Source organism: Pogoniulus pusillus, chromosome 21 (genome assembly GCF_015220805.1).
Source record: "Pogoniulus pusillus isolate bPogPus1 chromosome 21, bPogPus1.pri, whole genome shotgun sequence".
Lineage (NCBI taxonomy): Eukaryota > Metazoa > Chordata > Aves > Piciformes > Lybiidae > Pogoniulus > Pogoniulus pusillus.
Window position 1 is genome coordinate 18,270,726 of NC_087284.1, and position 21,926 is coordinate 18,292,651.

Here is a 21,926-nt window from a genome sequence, read left to right on the forward strand (position 1 = left end):
TCGTAATTAAACATTCTATTTATTTTTTCATGAATACAGTGCTCCCTACAGATGAGAAAAACCACTCACAGGACATTTACTGAAGAGATGTCAAATAGGGTTCCTCTTTGATCTCTGGCTCCTTTTAAAAGACAATTTGCTGTAGCATTATTGACACTTCACTGCTGCCTACAGAACAATGAACGTTTTTTCCCCACCTAAGCACCCATAGCACCCATACTCCAAGGCACATAACATTGTATTGGTTAACCCAGTACTTGGAAACAGACTGAATTGTATTCAGTAATAATTATTACTTCAAGAGAGTTTATCCATGATAAAGGCAAGCTGAGCTCCTGTCAGAAGGTAGCTTGTTCTGAAGGTTAGAGTTTTGACTTCTTCTGAAAGAAGCTGACAATAGCATTTACACACTCCTCAGAGAGCCACCTCTCCCTCAGGGTTTCACACTCCCTCTTGTTGACCTCATGAAGCTTCTCCTTCTCCAGACTTCGTAACAGTTGCTTTGACACTGCCAGGGACTGGAGGATAAAGAGAGGAACATGGAGAAGTTATGTTCTCTGTACCTTAACTCTGATACATTATCAGGAAACAGCACAAATGAACACACTGGAATTCAAACCACATCGTATTAACATCAGACTCCATTTTAGTCTTTTTTTTTCCCCTCAAAGTAATTACTGCATTTAATTACTAATACTGCTAGGTGGAGGAGGTTCCTGGGGAGTGAAGCAGCAGTTCACTCAGCACTGCTAATCAGAGAAGGTGGGCATATGAGGAAGGAATCATAGAAGGAGAAACCTGCTCAGCTAACTGCAGTGCCAAATGCAACCTGCGCTACCCACAGATGGCACAAGTGTCTCCTCCTGCCCAGCAAAAGGTAATACCACTATGAGTTAAGTAGCTCTGCAAAACCTACTCTAGGGAGGGGGATGACTGAATGCAGCAAAAGTAAAGCCACTAAGTGTCCTGAACACCCCCAGTGCAATTAAGGGAGTATAGCCAGTGGTAGGGCTCTCAAAGCATTGCCAAAAGAGATCTTCCTTTGAAGGAAAATAACACTAAGTCATCTTACTCCACTGAATCTCAAAACTCCAGCATAGTGGGGAAGGACCCACTGGAGATCAGCTAGTCTACCTCCCCTCCTAAACAAGGGTCACCCAGAGCAGGCTGCCTGGGATTGCAGTGTCCAGGCAGGTTTGGAATCTGCAGTAGAGGAGAGACTCGACAACCATTTTGGGCAGCCTGTTCCACAGCTCTGGCATCCTTGAAGAATTTTTGACTCCTGGGTTCCAGTTTGTGCCCATTACCCCTTGTCCTGTCACTGGGCACCACTGAAAAGACTCTGCCCCCATCCTCTTATCTCCAACCCTTTAGCTATTGATTAGCATTGAGAAGATTCCCTCTCAGACTCCTCTTTTCCAAGCTACGCTGCCCTGGGTTTCTCAGCCTTTCCTCAGAGAGATGCCCCAGTCCCCAGGACTAAGGATGAAGTGAAGCCACACAGCAGGACAGGTTTGGTAGGAGGATTGATAGTGCTTTCAAAGCAGAAAAAAAACCAAAATCACAATACTGACATTTTTGGGGAGCCTTGAGAAAGTTTCTAGTCTTGCCCAAACTTCCTTCTGAAAAGTCCTGTCAGGGAAGACTTCAGTCACAAGTCCCTGGGCACAGGCTTCTGCTGCAGTCAGCTTCTTACTGAAAAGAAGCATCTCATTTGCCTGTATAAAAGAGAAGTAGAAACTGTGATTCAAGGAGACACAAAGCTTGAATGATCTTCATTTCTGGTTTAAAAGGAGCAAGGCAGGAAGTTATTCTGTGGACCCTTGCTATGAGTACACATTTGCTCTTACAGTTGGAGGGTACCCACATACAGAGGTCAGCTGATCCCATATGCAGTGCAGACATTCTTACCTTGGCTACACCCATGATTTTTGGGAACAGGTATGAGGAACACCCTTCTGGGCTCTGTCCAAGATGACTAAATGGGGTATGAAATGTAGCCTGCAGGAAAAAAAGAAGCACAAAACAAAGCAAACCTCACAGAAGAGTCCTTGGTTATCCTCTGATGGGACAAGCAGGAGTTTATCCCTTGAAGCTCAATTTTCCTAAGTCTCACATCAGCAAACTCAATCCAGCAGGGACTTTGAGAAAATATTTGATGCAATGATGAGGCAGGAAAAGTACCACCCACCCTAGACACTTCTGCATGGAAAAGCTTGCCTAAAATTAAGGCCTCAGGTTAAATTCTGTATCTGCTTAATGGCCTCATACAAATGAACTGCAGCAAACTGCAGCCCTCTGGGGAGAGGCTCAGGGAGCTGGGGTTGTTTAGCTTGGAGAAGAGGAGGCTCAGGGGTGACCTCATTGCTGTCTACAACTACCTGAAGGGAGGTTGTAGCCAGGTGGGGGTTGGTCTCTTCTCCCAGGCAACCAGCAACAGAACAAGGGGACAAAGTCTCAAGTTGTGCTGGGGGAAGTATAGGCTGGATGTTAGGAGGAAGTTCTTCCCAGAGACAGTGATTGGCATTGGAATGGGCTGCCCAGGGAGGTGGTGGAGTCACCATCCCTGGAGGTGTTGAAGCAAAGCCTGGATGAGGCACTTAGTGCCATGGTCTGGTTGACTGGATAGGGCTGGGTGCTAGGTTGGACTGGAGGAGCTTGGAGGTCTCTTCCAACCTGGTTGATTCTATGAAATTCAGCCCTATAATGGGCTTCTCTGCTACACCTTAATACAGCTTATGGTTACTTATTTCGCAAGCTACCTTAAAAGGAATCTCAAGTTGAATAAATCAAAGCTTTTTCCAAAGTTACCTTGTAACACAGGTTAGATAAAATGCCGGTTACTGCTCCTCCACTCCATAACCACCTTTTACTTCCCTTGACATGCCTGAAAGGGGCCTTAAAAGCCTAATTTCAGAGCAGCTACTCTTTATTGTACCCAGTGGCAGCAAAGAGTCCCTGAACTGTTGCCAGTAACTTGACAACCGTAACATGGGTGGAATTTCCTTGTTGTAGTTAACCACAAAGCAACCCTTTGCTAATAACATAGGTATTCCTTGCTGTGATGCAAAAAGCCTCTACCCTTGTGTGTAAGGGTAATTCTGTCAGATTATCCTGAACTGAACCATCTTTGCTGCAGAAAGAGGCTTAAGGACTGCCTTGGGACCAGCTCTGTGATGTACTTACTGTGTCAGAAGCATAGACCACGTCACACAGGCCAAGGACTGTTACACTGATCCCAATAGCTGGGCCATTTACCATGGCAATCAGAGGCTTAGGAAAATCAATAAAGTGATCCACAAACTCTCTAGAAAAAGGGAGAAACAGGAAGTAATTAACACATCCTTCACCAAATATAAACAACTTTCAAGCCACATGACTTGACACTGCAGAACAAAACCCAGTTCTACACAGGGGAATTTTGACCCCTTCCCAAATAGATTCTGACACAGAAGGTAAAAACTATTTGAAATACCTGCATTCTCTTACCAGCTAAGAGTCAAATGTGTACATGTCAGCTCCTGCCACCAAGTTAGGGGAGTGTTGTCTCTTTCAGCTACAGTTACTGAACACAGCTCACTAACAAGTACTCTTTGGCCCTGTCTGTCCATCCACCCCAAACCCTCCTAGGGGATATCCATTCTTCTCATAGTCCCAAAAGGCACCACGACTGTGATTGTTACCACAGCTTGGAAATCCCTAGTGCTGCCCTGCAGGAGTTTGAGAAGCAGTATTTTGTTTCATTTCACAGCTACTTCTCCAGCTGAGAAGTGTGAAACAGATTCTTAAAATCTAATATTGTTTAAATGTGAGAGGTGCTTGTAAGGATTCCCCTTCCCTGGCACCTCTGCATTGGCTGCAGCGTTGCACTGTGCTTGTGCAGCAGCACCAGCGCAGCAAATGGGTCTTCTCAGGAGCAAGACAGAACAGGAACTATGTCACAGCATCACAGAACATTAGGGGTTGGAAGAGACCTCAAAATGTCATCCAGTCCAACCCTCCTGCCAGAGCAGGATCACCTAGAGCAGATCAAACAGGAACAAGTCCAAGCAGGTTTTGAATGTCTCCAGAGAAGGAGACTTCACAATCTCTCTGGGCAGCCTGTTCCAGTGTTTTGTCACCCTCCCAGTGAAAAGGCTTTGCCTTATGTTCACATGGAATTTCCTACACTCCAATTTGCTCCCACTGTCCCCAGTCCTAAAGATTGGGCCTGGCTGCATCCACTTGACACTCACCCTTCACATGCTTAAACATTAATGAGGTCATCTCTCAGTCTCCTGGTCTCCAAGCTAAGAGCCCCAGCTCCCTCAGCCTTTCCTCATAAGGGAGATGTTCCACTTCCTTAATCATTTTTGTGGCTCTGCACTGAACTCTTAAGAACTTCTATCATTTTTACACTGAGGGGCCCAGAACTGGACACAATATTCCAGATGCAGCCTCACCAGGGCAGAGTAGAGGGGGAGGAAAACCTCTCTTGACCTATTAACCACAGCCCTTCTAAAACACCCCAGGGTACCATTTGCTTTCTTGGCCACAAGGGCACATTGCGAGACTACTCATCAGGAATATTCTACACAGCACTGCAGGCTGTGACACTTGGCCAGGTAACTCCTGAACAACACCTCAGCAACAAGTTCAGACTGTGATCCACAAACAGCTTCACTAAGTGCAAGCTGCAGTTCATCTCTAAAAGGTAACTCCAAAACATTGTTTGCTTTGCTGTAGATTTTCCATCATTTCCAAGCACTTGAGGGAGCAATCCAATTTCCAAGCATCTTTCAGGTGCCATCATCACATACAGAAGTAAAGGAATATAACAAGTGCTTAAACAGGGATAAAACATGTTGTTTGTCCCTAGAAAACACTTCCACCACCGTGTCAGATGTTCTTGGCCTCAGAAAATAGGTTACTTGAGCAAGCAGATTCAGACTCAAGACAGAACCAAGAACTCAGTATTGCTGGGCAATTTTGAGTATGTTTCTTACACCTACTCTCTATTGAAAGCATCCTGACAGTGAAGGCATTTTGGCACATCCTGCTACTGTAGACACTGCTGGATAGCAAAAACCACACTGATTTTTCCTTGTGGCCTACAAACTCTAGAGGCAAGATCATGCTTCCATCTGTGGAAACAATCCAGGTCAGATGGACCAGGGTTCCGAGCAAGATGATCTAGATGAAGATGTCACTGCCAAGGGTGTTGGACTAGATGACCTTTAAAAGGTTCCTTCTAACCCAAGCCACTCTGATTTTGTTTTTTCATTAAATCTCCATGTACTCTGGGGACCATAAAAATTGCCTTTAACATCACTGTACTTGTAAAGACTGATAATATTCACAAAATTCCAGCATGGTGAGGGTCAGAAGGGACCTCTGGAAATCATCTAGCCCAATCTCCCTGCTAAAGCAGAGTTAGCCTCAGCAGGTTGCCCAGGATCACAATGTTGAGACAGGCTTGAAAACTTTCCAGAACAAGAGACTCCACAACCTCTCTAGGCAGCCTGCCCCAGGGCTCTGGCACTCTCACAGCAAAGTTTTTCCTCATGTACAGACAGAACCTCCTGTGTTTCAGTTTGGGCCCATTGCCCCTTGTCCTGTCACAGGGCACCACTGAAAAGACTCTGGTCCCATCCTCTTGCCCTCACCCTTTAGCTATTGGTAAGTACTGAGAAGATCCCCTCTCAGTCTGCTCTTCTCCAGACTAAAGAGCTCCAGTTCTTTCATCCTTTCCTCCTCAGAGAGACGGTCCAGTCCTCTTAGAATCTTTGTAGCCTCCACTGGACTCTCTCCAGTAGTTCCCTGTCTTGTTTGAATCAGGGAGCCTCATTTTCTCATCATCTTACTAATACTACTTCTCCCTTATCTTTGTTTATGCACATGGTCAGCTCTTAGACACTCATCTAAATGGAGACATCATCACACAACTGCAAGTTTTATTTTTACCCATTACAGTAACTTATGCAGATATGAAACTAAGTTTTCTACTTGAGTAGCACTGCTGCATCTTTGGCCATCTTCTCCATTTCACCAGGCTGGATATTAGCAAAATTATTCAGATCATTTCCACTACTGTAGTAGTCTCCATTTCCTGCAGAGAACAGAGATGGGTAAGTGCACGAGTGGCTTCTGAGTCTGTTAGAGCTGAGAAGCTTCTATTTATTACATCTACAAAAGAACTTCAGTGTCTAATATTACTAAATCAGAGGGACTGTATCAAAATACACATGCTACCATAAAGGACACCTATGGCTTAAAAACAATGACAGTTTGCTGAAAATGAGTGAAGAGACAGAAAACAGTACATTGGAAAGATTGGGGCAAGGGGAAGGAATTTTTTCCTGTGTCAGATAGAAAAATATTTCTTTTCTTTCTTTCCCTGTTTACTTGCTCAGAGTTTTTTAGTTAATTCACAATCATTCATATAGCAAGAGATGAGAAATGCTTCCTTAAAGAGGAAAATGGAAACATAGTTTGTGCATCTCCTTCCACCTCCCTTCAGCCACATCAGAAAGATGTTCTGATGTAACAGCAAGCTTGCTGAAGAATCTGAAACATCCATCATTTTGCAAGAATCTTGCCAAAAACTTGGGAAAAAATCTTTGGTATACATGAGAGGAAAGAAATCCCTCACTGACAATTCTACCTTAGTCTAAGTATATGAGAATATTTCATGTCAGCACAGTACTTTCATTTTACACAAAGTGAGAGAGGCAGATGAAGTGTGGTACCAGTAATAACTGCTATGGTGGAGTCATCTTTCCCAGCTTCTTCAAGTGCTTTCATAATTTCTCTGTACATCTGCATAAGAGGAAAAATGAAAAAGGAGAAAATTTAAGTAGTACAAATGTGATGCTGCAAATGATCAGGAAACAGAGATTCACACTGACAACAAGAAACTTGAGGACAGATTAACTATGGTCCTTTCAAGTATGAAACAAATTTGCATCCACAGAAAGTTAGATATTACAAGTAAGGTATTTCTGACCATAAAGGCACAGGCCTGCAACACTGAAGACTTCCAATGCAAATTTAAAGGGCAGAATAAGGTCCTTTGGAAAACAGACGTTAGCTGGAAGTAGCTTATTTTGAAAGCTTAAGTGAGCAAAATAATCTATTACAGAATGAGCAGCAGCAGGGTAAAGACCCTGCTACAGAATCCTCATGGTTGTGAAATGGGACAATCCATGTTCCCAACTGTATGGATTGTGAAATGGGACAATCCACATTCCCAACTGTATGGATTTCCTCTTGAGGATAGCTGTGGAAAGGTAACCTAGACACATACACAGCACTGCTGGGCCAAAGCAGGCTGCAAGCACACTTTGCTATGCAGAAGGCTACAGTCAAACCTTGTCCCCAAAAACCAGGCTAGTCAGTTTTCCTGCAGTCTGCCATTTTAGTCCAGTGTGGACCATAATCCTGTAATAAATTTTAACCAAACTCAAAAGGGCACAGAAAAGCCCAATCCATAAAATGTTACCTGAATGAATGGTTTCATTTTGTACCAGGTATTTTTTCCCTAGGTTGGTATTGGAGTCAAGCCCTCATAAAATTCAGATCACTGTTTGTGGTGGTTTGGGTGTTACCTGCCCCCCCCCCCACTTTGGAAATCACCCAGATTAGACTCAGCTGGGTCTGGAAATTTGAATGAAGCTTATATTTATAGCTTAGCACAATATACAAGCAGATATTTACAGTATATACAGAAATATACACAGTAAAAGGTAATACAGAAACACAACAGCCCTCCCAGAAGCCTGAGTCCCCAGGAAGGGCTCCCAACTGATCCCCCCACCTTCTCCCACCCCTCTACCTTACCCTAGATGTTCCCTTGTGCCCTAAGGAAGAATGGAGGTCAGCCAGGGGGGTTAGGAAGCAAGTGGATTAATCAGAGAGACAGAGGGTGAGGTTAGAGAGAAAAATGCAGCCCAGAGCCCAGATAGAGAGTGACTCCCTTATCTATGTTTGGATTCTTGCTCTTATACCTCTCAGCAAGCCTATGAGTGAAGCAGACACCACCCTTGTTTCTCTTTCACAGCCTGTAATCTAGTTCTTCTCACCAAACCATTCTAGCTAGCTTGAAACTAGCACACTGTTGTTAATGATTCTTTAGAAACTTAAGCAGCTTACCCAGGAAAGACAAAACACAAATTCATGCTCCTAGGTTCATTTTACCTTATGGTTGATGGCATTTTTCCTATCAGGTCGGTTAAACATTATTGTTGTGATATTGTTTTTGCTGGTAACCAGTAATGTTTCATAGCCATCACGTTTGCCCTCTTCTGGAGAAGCATCTTTCCTCTGGTTAGCAGATTCTGCAGAGACCAGACTTGAGACAAGTTCAGCATATTTCCGTCTAGCATCATCCTGTAATAATAATTAAAAAAGAGCTAAAAAAATCCACCTGTGCTTCAGGAGCAAAGAAGTCTCTCTTAATTAGAAATCATAGAATCAGTCAGGGTTGGAAGGGACCACAAGGATCACCTAGTTCCAACCTCCCTGCCATGGGCAGGGACACCCTACATCAGGCTGGTCAGAGTGTCCTGGATTAGGTAATCTACAAAGTAGTCAAGTGAAATAATAGATATTGTCACCTGAGACAAACTGCCAAGAGAATTCCATGCATCCCACTTGGCTTTCTTGACAAAGTCCAGCATACCTGGTTTTGGAGCATTGCAGGGACCTTCAGTAGCCTGAAAGAAAGAGAACAAAACAAAACTCTGATTAAAGCTGAAATACATTACCAGAGAAAATGACAAGGTTTAGCTGATAGGGATACAGAATTCAGCTGAGACAGAAGGCATCAAGTGGTTGAGCAATATCCAAACACTTCTCATACCGTGAAGTTTTCAGTGTCTGCTATTTCCTCCTATCTGCTGCCAGGCTTTCAGAAGCATTTAGCTATTATGAGACATGAGTTTCAAATACACCTGTTAACTTCTCTTTGCTCAAACACTGTGGAAGTTTTATTCTTACAAAGAAAGTTACAGGCTTGAAAGGTGTATGAACAAGGAAACCTCTGCACATGATCTATTAAGCTGAGTCTTTCTTACTTCAAAGTTGGTCAGCTGAAGGAACAGTTCCTTGAAGATAAAAGAAACCACCAAGAAAAAGCCTCAACACAAAGAAGCCCCACGAGAAATAACCACAATGGACTGGCAAAAGAAAGCCACAAAGAAAAACCACCAGAAATCAAACTTTAAACATCAACTTCATCAGACAGGTCCAGCTGAGTGACTGTGGACAGAGAAGAATGTGGCATACTCTATTTTGCAGGGCATGAGCCATTTTCCAGAGCAGCATCACTACGTGTTATAGCACATGGATGGCATCACACAACTCATGTAAACTGGCTCCATTTCTTTGAACAATGTTTTTTATTCAAGGCATCATTTGTAAGATGAAACAGGTTTAGCTATTCTAAGAGCACAGGTAGGGTTTGAGAGGCTGGAACTTCAAGAACAGAATTAGAGAGCTTGAAATGAAGAGTTTAAGACACAATACATTTGAACAACTCTTATTTTAAATAAATATTTTATGGCTCCATCCCCTCAGGTGCCCTTTATGACACAAAAGAAGTCAAACATACCTGTTTAAACAAAGCATAGAGCTTCAACTTAGCTTCATTCCCAGGATCATTTTTCAAAAGCTTCAGTTGTTCTTGAGCCTTTTCAAAGTCTTTTTGGCTGACTTGCATGGCAGCTGCAGTCATGTGCAGGTGAGCTGAAGGAATGTAAACAGCTTGTGCCTGCCTGTTGGTTAAATGGAAAAAAAAACAACCCATTGCTTGGGTTTTGCGTAGGACTGGAGAATAAATAAACATGCTCCTTTTAAAAAGTGTGAAGTAAATGTGAAACATTAAGTATTTGATCCTGCACTGATTAAAACAACAAAAGTAAGATACCAGAAATTACAAGAAAGATGCTTTAGAAGTTTGGTGTAGCTACAACATAATCAACTTTTATACAATATGGCACTATCTGGGAAGGAATAATAAACTGCATCAGTACAGGTTGGGGGGTGATCTGCTAGAGAACAGCCCTGTGAGGACTTGGGAGTCCTATTGAGCAAGTTATCCACGGGACAGCAACGTGCCCTGATGGCCAGGATGGCCATTGGGATCCCGGGATGCATTACGAAGAGTGTGTCCAGCAGACTCAGGGACATTCTCCTCCTCTACTCTGCCCTAGTGAGGCCCCACCTAGAATACTGCATCTGATTCTGGGCTTCCAAGTTCAAGAGGACAGTGACCTATCTAAGTGTCCAACAGAGAGCTACGAGGATGATTAAGGGCCTGGAGCACTGCCTTACAAGGAAAGAATGAGAGACCTGGGGCTTTTTAGTCTGGAGAGGAGAAGACTGAGAGGGTATCTATTCAATGTACATAAATATGAGGGCTCAGTGTCAAGGAGGAAGGGACAGACTCTGCTCACTTGCACCCTGTGATAGGACAAGAGGCAATGGATGTAAACTACAGCACAGGAACTTCCACCTAAACATGAGGAAAAAATTCCTTAATGTAAGGGTTACAAAGCACTGGAACAGACCTGTCTGGATGCATTCCTGTAGTCCTGCTCTGGCAGGGCATTTTGATCTGCAGAGGTCCCTTCCAATCCCTAACATCCTACAATCTCTCCCTAATATGTAAAGAGCTGGATTTGACACTACCAGATGACTAAGTCGGGGTGAAATAATGTTTCCTGCTTCTGGAATAAACTGGAGCACTATAAGCTCTGTCCACAAAAAACACACAAGAACCACAGAACATTTCTGTTAATAATTTGAACGTGAACATCTGTCTGCCTGTGAACTAAGAGAAGTATGCAGCCTGTCTGCTTTTCATGATCCTCTCCAGCATATGTGCTTCTACCTAGAAACACACCAGACGTGGGTGACTCACTTGCCAGTTTAACTACTGTTTTGACAGGTTCAGAAGGCTGGGTCAGAGTTTAACAAGATTACCCTTTAACCAACTGGAAGGCTATTCAGCCGACTTGTGGGCTTCACTTCCAGCAGCAGTAAAAGTCCTTTGACTTGAAAATGTATAGCTATGTGGATACAAATACAGTGTTCTAACACTAAGTTTTATTAGTCTAGCCTGGAGTCACAAAACATGTTTGGGGGTAGGATCTGAAAGCAATGAATGTGTTTTTAAAGTTGCATTTAGAGGATGAAGAAAATGAGACTATAGGAAGATGACCAGTGGCTTCCTCCTCCAGTTTCACCAGCCATCTCTGGAACTACTTGAATGCTGATGTTCCCAAAATGATGTGCATTTCTGGTACAGTTTGTTTTTGTCAGTCAGGACAGTGACTATACTGAAGTGGATTCAACATTTAAAAAGGAAGACCTGTGCCTGTAACATGTTTGACAAACTGGACTTTGCTCCAGCTTGCCTACAATCAATATTATAAATAGGCTTTAAGAATCTCTTTTACATATCAAGTGATCAGAAATTAACAAGAGCTGATGATGGGAAAAGCACAGCAGCCAGTCTGGAGGTATTTACACACATTCAGGGTTAAGGACTTCCAGCATTTAGCACATGAAAAGTTCTCCTCCTCATTAAGCATGCAAATGGACAAGTCAGAAGAGGCAGAGAAAACTAATTTGATTAATTAAAAAAATAATGACCTTTCAAGTAAGCTACTTTCATTTGGTCTTTGGTTATATCCAGTTTTACTTCTTAGCTACAAAAATCTTTGGGTAAAATACAGTATCTATCCACTTTGAATACTCCACCTTTCATTATTCTTTTCTTCCTTAACTACTGCTTTGTAATAGGAGATAGTGCAGCTTAGCTGTTTATTGAAGTCTGAAGTTTATAAGAAAAGGTCTTTTTTCTGTAGGTCTCTTGCTGCTTGCAGCTCAGTTCTTTGCAGAGTAACTATGGTTCACTCTTCTGTCTTCCCATCACAGGACATTTACTATATGTCAGTGATGATCACCACTTTTCAATATGCTAAGGCTATGCTGACTGCTACTGTTTCTCTATTAAAATAACACAAGATGAAAATGCAAAGGAAAGATTAAGGTATTTGTCAATTTATTCATTTTGAGCAGGGTGTCCTTCCTCAGAGAGATACATAAAGAGAAGCAGGGCTCCCTGACCCCAAGTAGATCACAGAGTGAGGAAGGGATGACTCACCACCTGTCAGCACACACATTTTAGCAGCCTCGCTGAAACTACACAAGGCAGGCAGAGAACCTGGAGCCTGACCTACAATTTGTGTTGAACCTGCACTTTGTTCCAACTCAAGCAGAAGAAGCAGCCTAGGAAGGGAGCTTTAAAAATCTCCTCTGTGTTCATCCTGCTCATCTATTCACTACAAGAAAGCTAAATTATTTCCCTCTCAAAGGAAGTAAACCTCTATTGCTCTGCACCTTGCAGGCATTTCGTTTCCACTGCCCTATTGCTACAAATTACCTGTGGTGTACTGGTACCCATGGAAGAGTGGTGAGGGCCCGGTAAACTTCCCCAGACTGGTAGGAAAACCAGTTCCCACCAGAAAGAGAGTCACAACTTGACAGAGCAGACACAAAGCCCACAACAAACGCCTGTGTGTTTCTGCAAGATCACTCACCTGGTGCTTCTGAAAGAAAAACAAAATAAATCCTGGGCATCACTGCCTGACCCTGAAACATCAATGCTGACAATCACTTCGTATTTGTTCCCTTGCCTTGAACTGTTCCCATTCAGTCATTCTGGATATCTTGCTAGCAGATCTTATCTATTCTACCTGCTCTTTTTGCTGATAAACATTCAAATATAAAAGGCTCTTAACTGAGATTTTTAACATCAAGTTACACTTAAAGTAGCTTCTCACTGTTTAGCAAGTTCTGTTAGAAAGCCTTTCGTTACAGTGTAGTTCTGTCACTTGTATAAGGACTTACAGAGTTGAAAATGCCACCTTCTTGTACAATGCTGGCTGCTCATTCTCTAACTTTAGAAGCAAATTCATTTCCTCACAAAGACTAAACAAGAGTCAAAAGATCTCTTTAAGAGAGGACCTATTAGGCATGCTCAGCAAAAGGAAGGTATGGATATACCTGAACTCCATCTTCCATCTACTTAACAAAGGTTTTCTTTTAAACATTAGTAGATCCTGCGGTAATAAAGCACAGACAAAAGCAGTAAGAAGTCCTAATAAAACTGAAAGCAGCGGGTGGTGCTAGAAACACATGGGTTTAAAATTCCTGGCAGGACTGGAAAACACTCATTTCACATTACTGTAACTCCAGGAATACAAGGAAGACAAAAGACTATGAAGTGCTACCAGACAGAAAAAAGTAGTACATCAAACTGTCACTCAGCTGAATCCTGGAGCACACACTTAACAGAAAATGTATCTTTTGTACAGTGCATGCAATACTTCAGATAATGCAAATGGCATCTTTTCTTTGCCATCTCAAAACTGCTGCCATCTTTTGTACACACACTCCTCATAGAGGACAGGCAGCAGCACAGTAACTACTGCTTTTACACAGACCTTGCATTACAGCACCATGAAGTGGCAGTACTTCTGCTCAGGTTGTTCCTTCCACTTCAAAAGAAAATTCAACAAAATAATGTTTTGATAAAGCTACTGTATAAAGTTGCATGGGATGGTTGGTTGTTGTTGGGTTGGTTGTTTTTTTCCTAGATATTATACAATGCAATCAATTCTCACAAAGTTCAAGGTGCCAAGTGTTTGGTTATAACCTGAAACAAGCTTCTGATTTTGTGCTCTCTCTGGAGTCCCTGCAAAGAGCACACATTGCCTAGCCCATCACAGTTTCTGAGGCACTGGCCAGCATTTAAACTGGTCTACAAGGTTCAAGACTCCAAAACTAAGAGCCTGACTAGGTCTGCTCTGGCAACAGCAACCACTGCTCTGAGGCTGCTCCAAAGTACAGCAGGGTAGCAACCAAACGGGACCTCCTCACTCCTTGTCCACAGTTGCACAGGAGAGGATCTCTTGTGGTGTGACCAAGGTGGCTTTTGCCTGCTGGAGCCTGGCCATGGAATATTCATGCTCCAAGCAGAGTCTCAACCTTCAGTCTCCCTCTTTGATCAGCACTACTTCCATTTTGATTCTCCCTCAAAATTATCCTGAATCCTATCACTGGAGAAGAAAGAAAGGGATCTGGAGAAGAAAATAGCAATCCTTGATTATTAGTTCAGCTGCATCAATGGATGCAAGAGCAGTGCTGGTGGAAAAGGTTAACACTGTTAGTAACAGTAGCAACTGTTAGACAATGAGGCATGTGAGGGGAATAGAAATCAGTATTTAAAATGTAACTCCAAATAAGTAAGTCCTGGATCCTCTGCGCGGGGGGGGGGGGGTGGGGGCGGGGGGGAGTGTGTGTGTGTGTGTGTGTTTGGAAATCTGAGGCAGGGACTTCTTTTGCTTTTTCTCTCAAGACTTCACATAAGAACCTCTACAAAGTTGTGTGTACTTGACACATGAACATCTTTTCCTTTGCAATTTGTTAACCTTGAAAAATCCTGCAGCTGCTTCCACAACCATCCCAATGTGGGAACTTTCACTTCCCCTCATTTGCATGCACCTCTTTGAAGACCTTCTCCCATGACTTAAAACTACATTTGGTTGACCTGGGGAAGCAAATTTGTATTAACCATGGTGGTAACAAGGAGATGTTGATGACTCAGACAGAACTCCACTTTTCCTAAAAACCATTAACTGTCTCTCTGCTCTACCACCACTATCCCTGGCAGTATCCTACTGGACTGCAGACAGCATAAAGTAACTAAAAATCTACTGCTACCAGGTAGTAGGATATAAGTGCTCTGGTACACTCAGAACACAAGCTTCCAATGTTCTGGTATTCCCAATACACCTAGCTAGCAGAATAGATCAGTGCAAACATTCTGTAACCAAATCACTTAGTGTTGCTTTAATAACAGAGAGAAAGTCAAATGAGTTCTTTCTTTATATTATGGCATTTCAATAGTTGCTCTAAACACAAGTTTGGTGTACAAATCCTTATCAGCTTTTACTATTTTACACTCCCACGCTGTTTTGACATATAAAAACTAGCAGATAATGATGTCTCTGCTGGCAAACTGAAGTGCTGAATCACTGTTGTTTCAAGTGGCTCAGCTGTGCTCAATAGTTTTGGTTTTCTATATTACAGACTAGCTAAAAATCAAAGATCTAGACAAGCATTCACTGAGCCCTGAAACGTTCTGCTTTTTGAGCCGTATACAGACACAGTTCATATTCTCTCCTCACAGCTGCTGCAAGAAATTGGGATCATCTCCTGAAATGCCTGCAAGAGCTCTCTCCAGCAGACTTAACTGGACATGGTGCATTCATGTCCATCATGACAGAATTTCCTGCACATCTTCCATCCATGTAAGATACTTCTGCAAGCAGGGAAATCTGCAGAGAGATATTCTCTGAAACATTCAAAAGCTACAAACAATGTTAACAAATATAGCTGTGATGCTCATACATCTGACATCTGTGGAGAAACACTCAAAGTTTACTGTAGTACTTGGAGGGCAACAAACTTAAAAAGGTTATTTATACATCCCTGTCCAAGATGACTTTGACAAAACCCACTAACACTCCTGCTAGTCCAGCTGAACCAGTGAAAGATGACAAATGATTTGCCTGAAGCTCACCTTCTCTCCATGAGAAATCTAAAGAAGTATGGGTAGAAAGAAACTGTAGTTGCTCATATCAAGTGCAGATACCTGAGAGCCATGGCTGTTCAAGCCATGCTCGAGAGCATTGCTGTCAAGCCCAGCAAAATTCAAGAGCAAACCCTGTAGTTAACCACCACCTTATTTGCATTCACGTTATCAGATTCTTTTGAACTCCTCAGCAAAAAGGTACTACAGTACCACCTAGTGCTCCCTGACTTCACCAGACAAAGCTGACATGGTCACTCTGACTTCAATGATCAACTGCTTCAAAGCAAACAGACTACAACAGAAAGCTGTGTTCCAAACCAATCCCTCTGCAAGACTTCCAGACAACTCATCTTGATATTATCTGGGAACTGTCAAACCCAGCTCAACAGTACAGAGGTATTCAGCTTGCTGGTCTGGATTTCACTAAGATTTTAAATGTCACCAATATTTCTGTTCAAAACAGTACAAGAAGGTGCTTAGATGAAGATGTAAATTTATTAAGACACTTTTCTGAACAGCCAATCAATCATTTCACCACTATCTTTTAAGTTGTATTGGTAAGTCAGCATGTGCAAACAAGATGCAGCAACTTTTGCAATTAACATCAGCATTTGCAGAAAAAGCCTCTTGTGAAGAGATTTATTGTGCATTTTCCATTAATTAGTTCAGCTCAACATTCAAAAGTTATCCCACAGCTGTTAATTGCATTTCTTGTCATGATGCAGGGAAGTCAAGAGGAGATGTGGGACTGCTCAGGAGCCAGGATAGAAGTGAACTTGAACCCTGAAGACGGCTGCTTCCCAAGGAGAAGAGCAGAGCAAAGACAGGTTTGCTGTAAGCAGGATCTATTCCTGGTGCAAAGAGCAGTAATTCCACATAAGTTGTTTAAGTTGTTTAAGACAAAATTAGTAATTTTTCAAACCACTGTATGCAATACAACCAACCACTACCTTAACTTAGCCTACTTGCCAAAGAAGCACATTGAAATACAGTGGAAAAAAATAAGCATAAAACAGAAAATCAAAACCAGCAGCTACTTGAGTCCCACCTGTTCCACCACGATGCCTGCACAGAAGAGCCGACACCCAAGAACCTGGAACCCAGAAGCAGCAGCTGGAACAGGAAGCCTCCCATGTTGCAACCTGAACTTCAAGCCCCATAATACTTTGCCTCAGTTAGTACTTCCATTTTTTCAAGCTGGCATGGCTGCAGCACTGTATGAACAGCAGCAGCAGATTCATCTCAGTCCATGACACCTAGCAGGAAATCTTCTAGAAGTGGAGAAGAGCTCATGGGACACACAACTCCAAGTCTGGGAGGATTAGTTTGCAACAGCAATCAAACAAAAAAGCAGCCACGACAAAACAGCAGGAATTCTTTCATCTTTACAGCTGTAGAAGCCTTCCTTTCCCAGTGCTCCAAGGATATCTCTTCTTGAGTTCAGACTGCAAAAAAAGCTCCCTAAACACACTGAAGCAGCAAGGCTGCTACTCTTTGACATAGTTCTGCTGGGGTACTTCTGGTATAGAAATAATACCCAGCTTCCCAGTGTTTCACCATTGGAAAGCTGCACAATAAGCTGTTATTCACATCATTCTGGACCTTATTTCACATAAACAATTTTGTTGTTTCAAACATCCGACTCTGTTAGCCTAACGATGTCCAGCAGGCCAGTCTTTTATGTGTTTCCTAGTTTAATTTCCCTTCCTCTCACTCTAACAACTTAACCACATGAAACTAGTAATATTTATCTGTAGAAAGCTCTCCTAAAGAGCTCTTTTTCTGAAATAAGGACTGAAGTCACACTGATTATGCAATTCCAGTTCTCTTTTATTTCTCCCTGCATGGTAAGATATTCATGCACATACTTCAAATAATTTCTCACAAAGCTTTGGGAGAGAAATATTACTCCTTAATGCATAAATGGCTATAGTTTTCTGGTTAATATGCACTTATGCCTAGAAGAGATACTTGAGTAGAAGCATTTCACTCCTGAAAGGGTGCATTATAACAGTCACATTTGCATGTTGTTAACAAAAGTATCACAGGTGTTGAATCTATTGGTATGATGATGCCTGCTTCACTACTCACAAACTTGCTTACTGATACACTTAACGCACCAAATGTTTACTTTTCTGAGAGTATTTTAAGCTATTTTTGATAGGAAGAGAAAATCTTACACACTTATGTATTTTGTAGATCTTATACACACAAAAGCCATTTTACAGTGGAATTTCCAATACTAACGTCCACGTCACAGTTTTAAGTCTACTCACAAGTCAGGCCATCCTTTCTGGTTTCCTTGGCCCAACTAATACCATTAGTGCTCTGTCGTGGCAGCACACACTACCAGGTGGGATACGATTTACAAACAGCTTAAAAGCAATATGCAATAAAGGCACACTGCAAGAGATACTACATCACTATTTGGAAAGCAAAGTCTTAGCAAGGCACATTAACTAGTTAAGCTTGTTATTGCGAGACTGATGAAGCAAAGGAGGGGAAACAGCAAAAACAAAACCCATAGAATCACACATTCTGCTCTGTATTTCAGTGCAGTTGCAGATGTCTTACTCCCAGCCTAACCAACAACTTATTCAGTGGTTAAACATTTGCCATAGGAGACAGAAACACTAAGGTGCAGACCCTGCTGGTGGAACATATCAAATGCAAGTTTTCCACTCCCACACTGTATTACAATACTTAAAAGGTGGTTGCTGCAGCTAGGAGTGTCTTAAGCTTATTGGAATCATAAAGTCATTTTGGTTGAAATAGCTCTCCAAGATCAAGTACAGTTATTAACCCATCAGTGCTGGGTCACCACTGAACACATCTCTCAGCCCTTCCTCTACAGGGCTTTTAAATACTTTCAGAAATGGGGACCCCAACACTACCCTGGGCAGTCTGTTTAAGAGCTTAAAAACCTTTCCAATGAAGAAGTTTCTTCTAATGTCAAACCTAACCTACTCTGGTGAATTGTGATACAATTTCCTCTTGCCCTTCCACTTTTCACTAATGAGACTGACCCTTCACCTCACTACAACCTCCTTTCAGGCAGATAGTGGCAGAGAGGTCTCCCTTGAGCCTCCTCTTCTCCAAGCTTAACAACCTCAACTTTGTTGCCCTTCTCTGGACCCACTCCAGCACCTAAATGTCCTCCTCGTAGCGGGGCCCCCGAGCCCAGTATTTGAGAAGCAGCCCCAGCAGCACTGAGAAAGCGATCTCCTTGGTCTGAGGGTGAACACAAGGCATTCTCCCGTGCATTAACGACGTACGTACGGGCAGCGTCCCAGAAGGAGACAGATGGGACTGCCCGGGCCCGAGGCATCGACCGGCGCTCCCGCAGCACCACGGTACTTTGCCTGCCCCCAGCTCCCCGCAACTCCCGAGCCCTGGCATGGGCCCCGCCGCGCAGCGCCGAAGGAGTGGGGCTGCTCGGGGAGAGGGAAATGCCGCTCACAGGACACTCACCCTGAGCGCCCGGCGAGGAGGCCGTCCTTTCCCAGAGCACAACGCCGGAGCCCTCAGCCGCAGGCCACCGGAGCTCACCTTATTTTGCAGAGGGGCCGCCAGGACAGCCTCCGGACGAAGGTCAGCGTGAGGGCCGAGGCCGCCATAACACGAGGGAGTGACGGCGGCGGGAGGAGACGGCGAACGCCACCCTGCCTGAGCCGCCACGCCCTCGGCAGCGCAGGGGATGGCAGTCGCCAGCTCCTTTACCGAGACACCGCCTCCAGGGCCGCGGACGGCCACGCCGCTAGGGCGGGCTGGGGGACGGCAGTGGCCAGCTCCTTTACCGAGACACCGCCTCCGGGCCGGCGGGAGGCCGCGCCGCCGGGGCAGGCTGCGGCGCCAGCTGCTGAGGGGCAGCAGTGCGCTTTGGCGGGAAGCAGGAGGCGGCCTGCCGCGACACGGCTTCAGGAGAAGGAGTGAGGTGAGGCAAACTGACACTGCAATCACAGAATCATTGAATTGTCGTGGTTGGAAGGGCTCTCAAGGGTCGTCTAGTTCCACTCCCCCTGCCATGAGCAGGGAAACTCCACTAGAACAAATTGCCCTGAGCCACATCCAGTCTGGCCTTGAAATCTTCCAGGCATGAGTCTTCCACCACCTCTTTGGACAGCCTGTACCAGTGTCTCACCACCCTTATGCTGAAGAACTTCTTAGAATCATAGAATCAAACAGGATGGAAGAGACCTCCAAGATCAGCCAGTCCAACCTAGCACCCAGCCCTAGCCACTCAACCAGACCATGGCGCTAAGTGCCTCAGCCAGGCTTCCCTTGAACACCTCCAGCCACCTCCCTGGGCAGCCCATTCCAATGCCAGTCACTCTCTCTGGCAACAACTTCCTCCTAACATCCAGCTTACACCTCATAAACTCATACAGTTTGAGACTGTGTCCCCTTGTTCTGTTGCTGGCTGCCTGGCAGAAGAGACCAACCCTCACCTGGCTAAATCTACCCTCCTCTAGCTTGGATCCATTCACCCTCCAGCTTGGATCCATTCCCCTTGGTCCTGTCACTCATATTTTACCAGCTTGGAGATCAGGATGTCATGTGGGACAGTGTCGAAGGCCTCGTCAGGTCCAGGTAAATGATGTCAGTTGCCTGCCCTTCATCTGTTGATGTTGTGACTTTGTCATAGAAGGCCACCGGGTTTGTCAGGCACAATTTGCCCTTGGGGTAGCCCTGTTGATTGTACCAAATCACTTCTTCGTTATTCTTCTGCCTCAGCAGTGCCTACAAGATCTGCTCCAAGGTCTTACCAGGCACAGAGGTGAGATTGACAGGCCTGCAGTTCCCTGGATCATCCTTCTTTTCATTGTTGAAACTGGGGCTTTCAGCTTCAGCTCCTGAATATTTAATTCTTCCTTGCTGCTCTGTGAAAGCTGTTTCTGTATTCTGTTAGGTGCTGGGAAGATTTCACAATTTGGATACTCAGCTCTGTCAGTCTCTTTTTAATACAGATGCACAGATAGTACTGGGTTGGAAGGAGCCCTCAAAGATAATCTTGTCCAACTCCCATGCAGTGACTTCCAACTAGGTCAGGCTGCCCAGGGACACATAAAGGCTGACCTTGAATGTCTCCAGGGAGACAACCACATCCTTGGGCAGCCTGTTCCAGTATTTTACTGCTCTCGTTGTAAAGAACTTCTTCCTCATGGCTAACCTAAATGTACCCTGCTCCAGTTTAAAACCATTGCCCCTCATCCTGTTGCTACACACCCTTCTAAACAGTCCTTCCCCAGCCTTCCTGTAGCTCCCCTTCAGATATTAAAATATCTCCCTGGAGCTTCCCATTCTCCAAATTGGACAGGCCAAATTTTTTCAGCCTGTCTTCATAGAAGAGGTGTTTTGGCCTTCTTTGTGGCCCTCCTCTGGGCCTGCTCCAGCAGGTCCATGTCTCTCTTGTGTTGGGGGGTTCAGGGCTGGAGAAAGTACTCCAAGTGAGGTCTCACCACAGCAGAGTGTCAGAAATGCCTCTTGACCCAATGGCCATTTTTCTTTCGATGTAGCCCAGGATGCGATTTGCCTTCTGGGCTGCAAGTGCACTTTGCTGGCTCATGTCCAGCTGGTTGTCCACCAGTACCCTAAGCCCTTTTCTGCAGGGCTGCTCTCAATTTCATCATTGCCAAGCCTGTATTGATATGAAGCATTGCCCCCACCTATGTGCAGGACTTTGCCTGATTGAACCCCAGTGTAAACACATCTAACACTTTGAGTTCTCCAAGGGTGAAGGTTTGAAGGCTGGTAATGAACTGGGAGGGGGTCTCCTTTCTTAAATATTTTATTACAGTTTTCCAGAAGTATGTAATTGTTAGAGATTAGCAGTTGGGATAGTACTTTTTGTGTTTGTTTGTTTGTTTTCTGCAAAGGCTGTGATTTGTGACCCTGGTCAAAATCATACATGGGTGTCTTTTTCTAACATAGCCTTGGATTTCAAGTAGGGGTGTTCTTCTTTGAACTTGATACACCTTGAATTTTACTTATGATTACAGATACAAATACAGACACTAACTTTACTGGTTTGCTCCTCTACCTGACCTACTGAAAAGAGGTATTTAGTTGTGTTTTAGCCTCTTCCTTCTCTGCTAGCTATTTTCCTTCTCTGATAAACAAGGTTATGAGGTGAAATTCATTCATGCCTGAAGATGCTGTAACAAATGCTTTTGTTGATCTATATCCTTATTTATTCTAATCATGGAAGACTCATATTTTTTTAAGTACCCTGCACCTTATTAGACAGAGATAGTATTTTGAATGCATAAAAGCAGACTCTGGG

General features: G+C 43.8%; 1 protein-coding gene and 1 long non-coding RNA gene across 3 annotated transcripts; both read right to left on the reverse strand.

Annotated features, from left to right (window-relative positions):
• ECI2 (enoyl-CoA delta isomerase 2) lies at positions 1-19,355 on the reverse strand. 2 transcript variants are annotated; one of them, XM_064161122.1, is made up of 10 exons: positions 19,193-19,355; positions 9,590-9,752; positions 8,595-8,693; positions 8,176-8,367; positions 6,729-6,798; positions 5,986-6,088; positions 3,187-3,307; positions 1,912-2,001; positions 1,575-1,718; positions 1-518 (listed from the first exon to the last, which is right to left on the reverse strand). In XM_064161122.1, exons 1-10 carry the CDS (start codon positions 19,258-19,260, stop codon positions 363-365), a joined length of 1,206 nt encoding a protein of 401 aa, XP_064017192.1. In that variant the 5' UTR covers positions 19,261-19,355; the 3' UTR covers positions 1-362. The 2 variants fall into 2 exon arrangements, with proteins under 2 accessions (XP_064017192.1, XP_064017194.1); XM_064161124.1 differs by having other exon boundaries at positions 19,115-19,204.
• LOC135184911 (uncharacterized) lies at positions 16,120-18,004 on the reverse strand. Its single transcript, XR_010306260.1, has 2 exons — positions 16,692-18,004; positions 16,120-16,494 (listed from the first exon to the last, which is right to left on the reverse strand). It is a non-coding gene; the product is annotated as an uncharacterized LOC135184911 (long non-coding RNA).
• Positions 19,356-21,926: the final 2,571 nt, after the last annotated feature.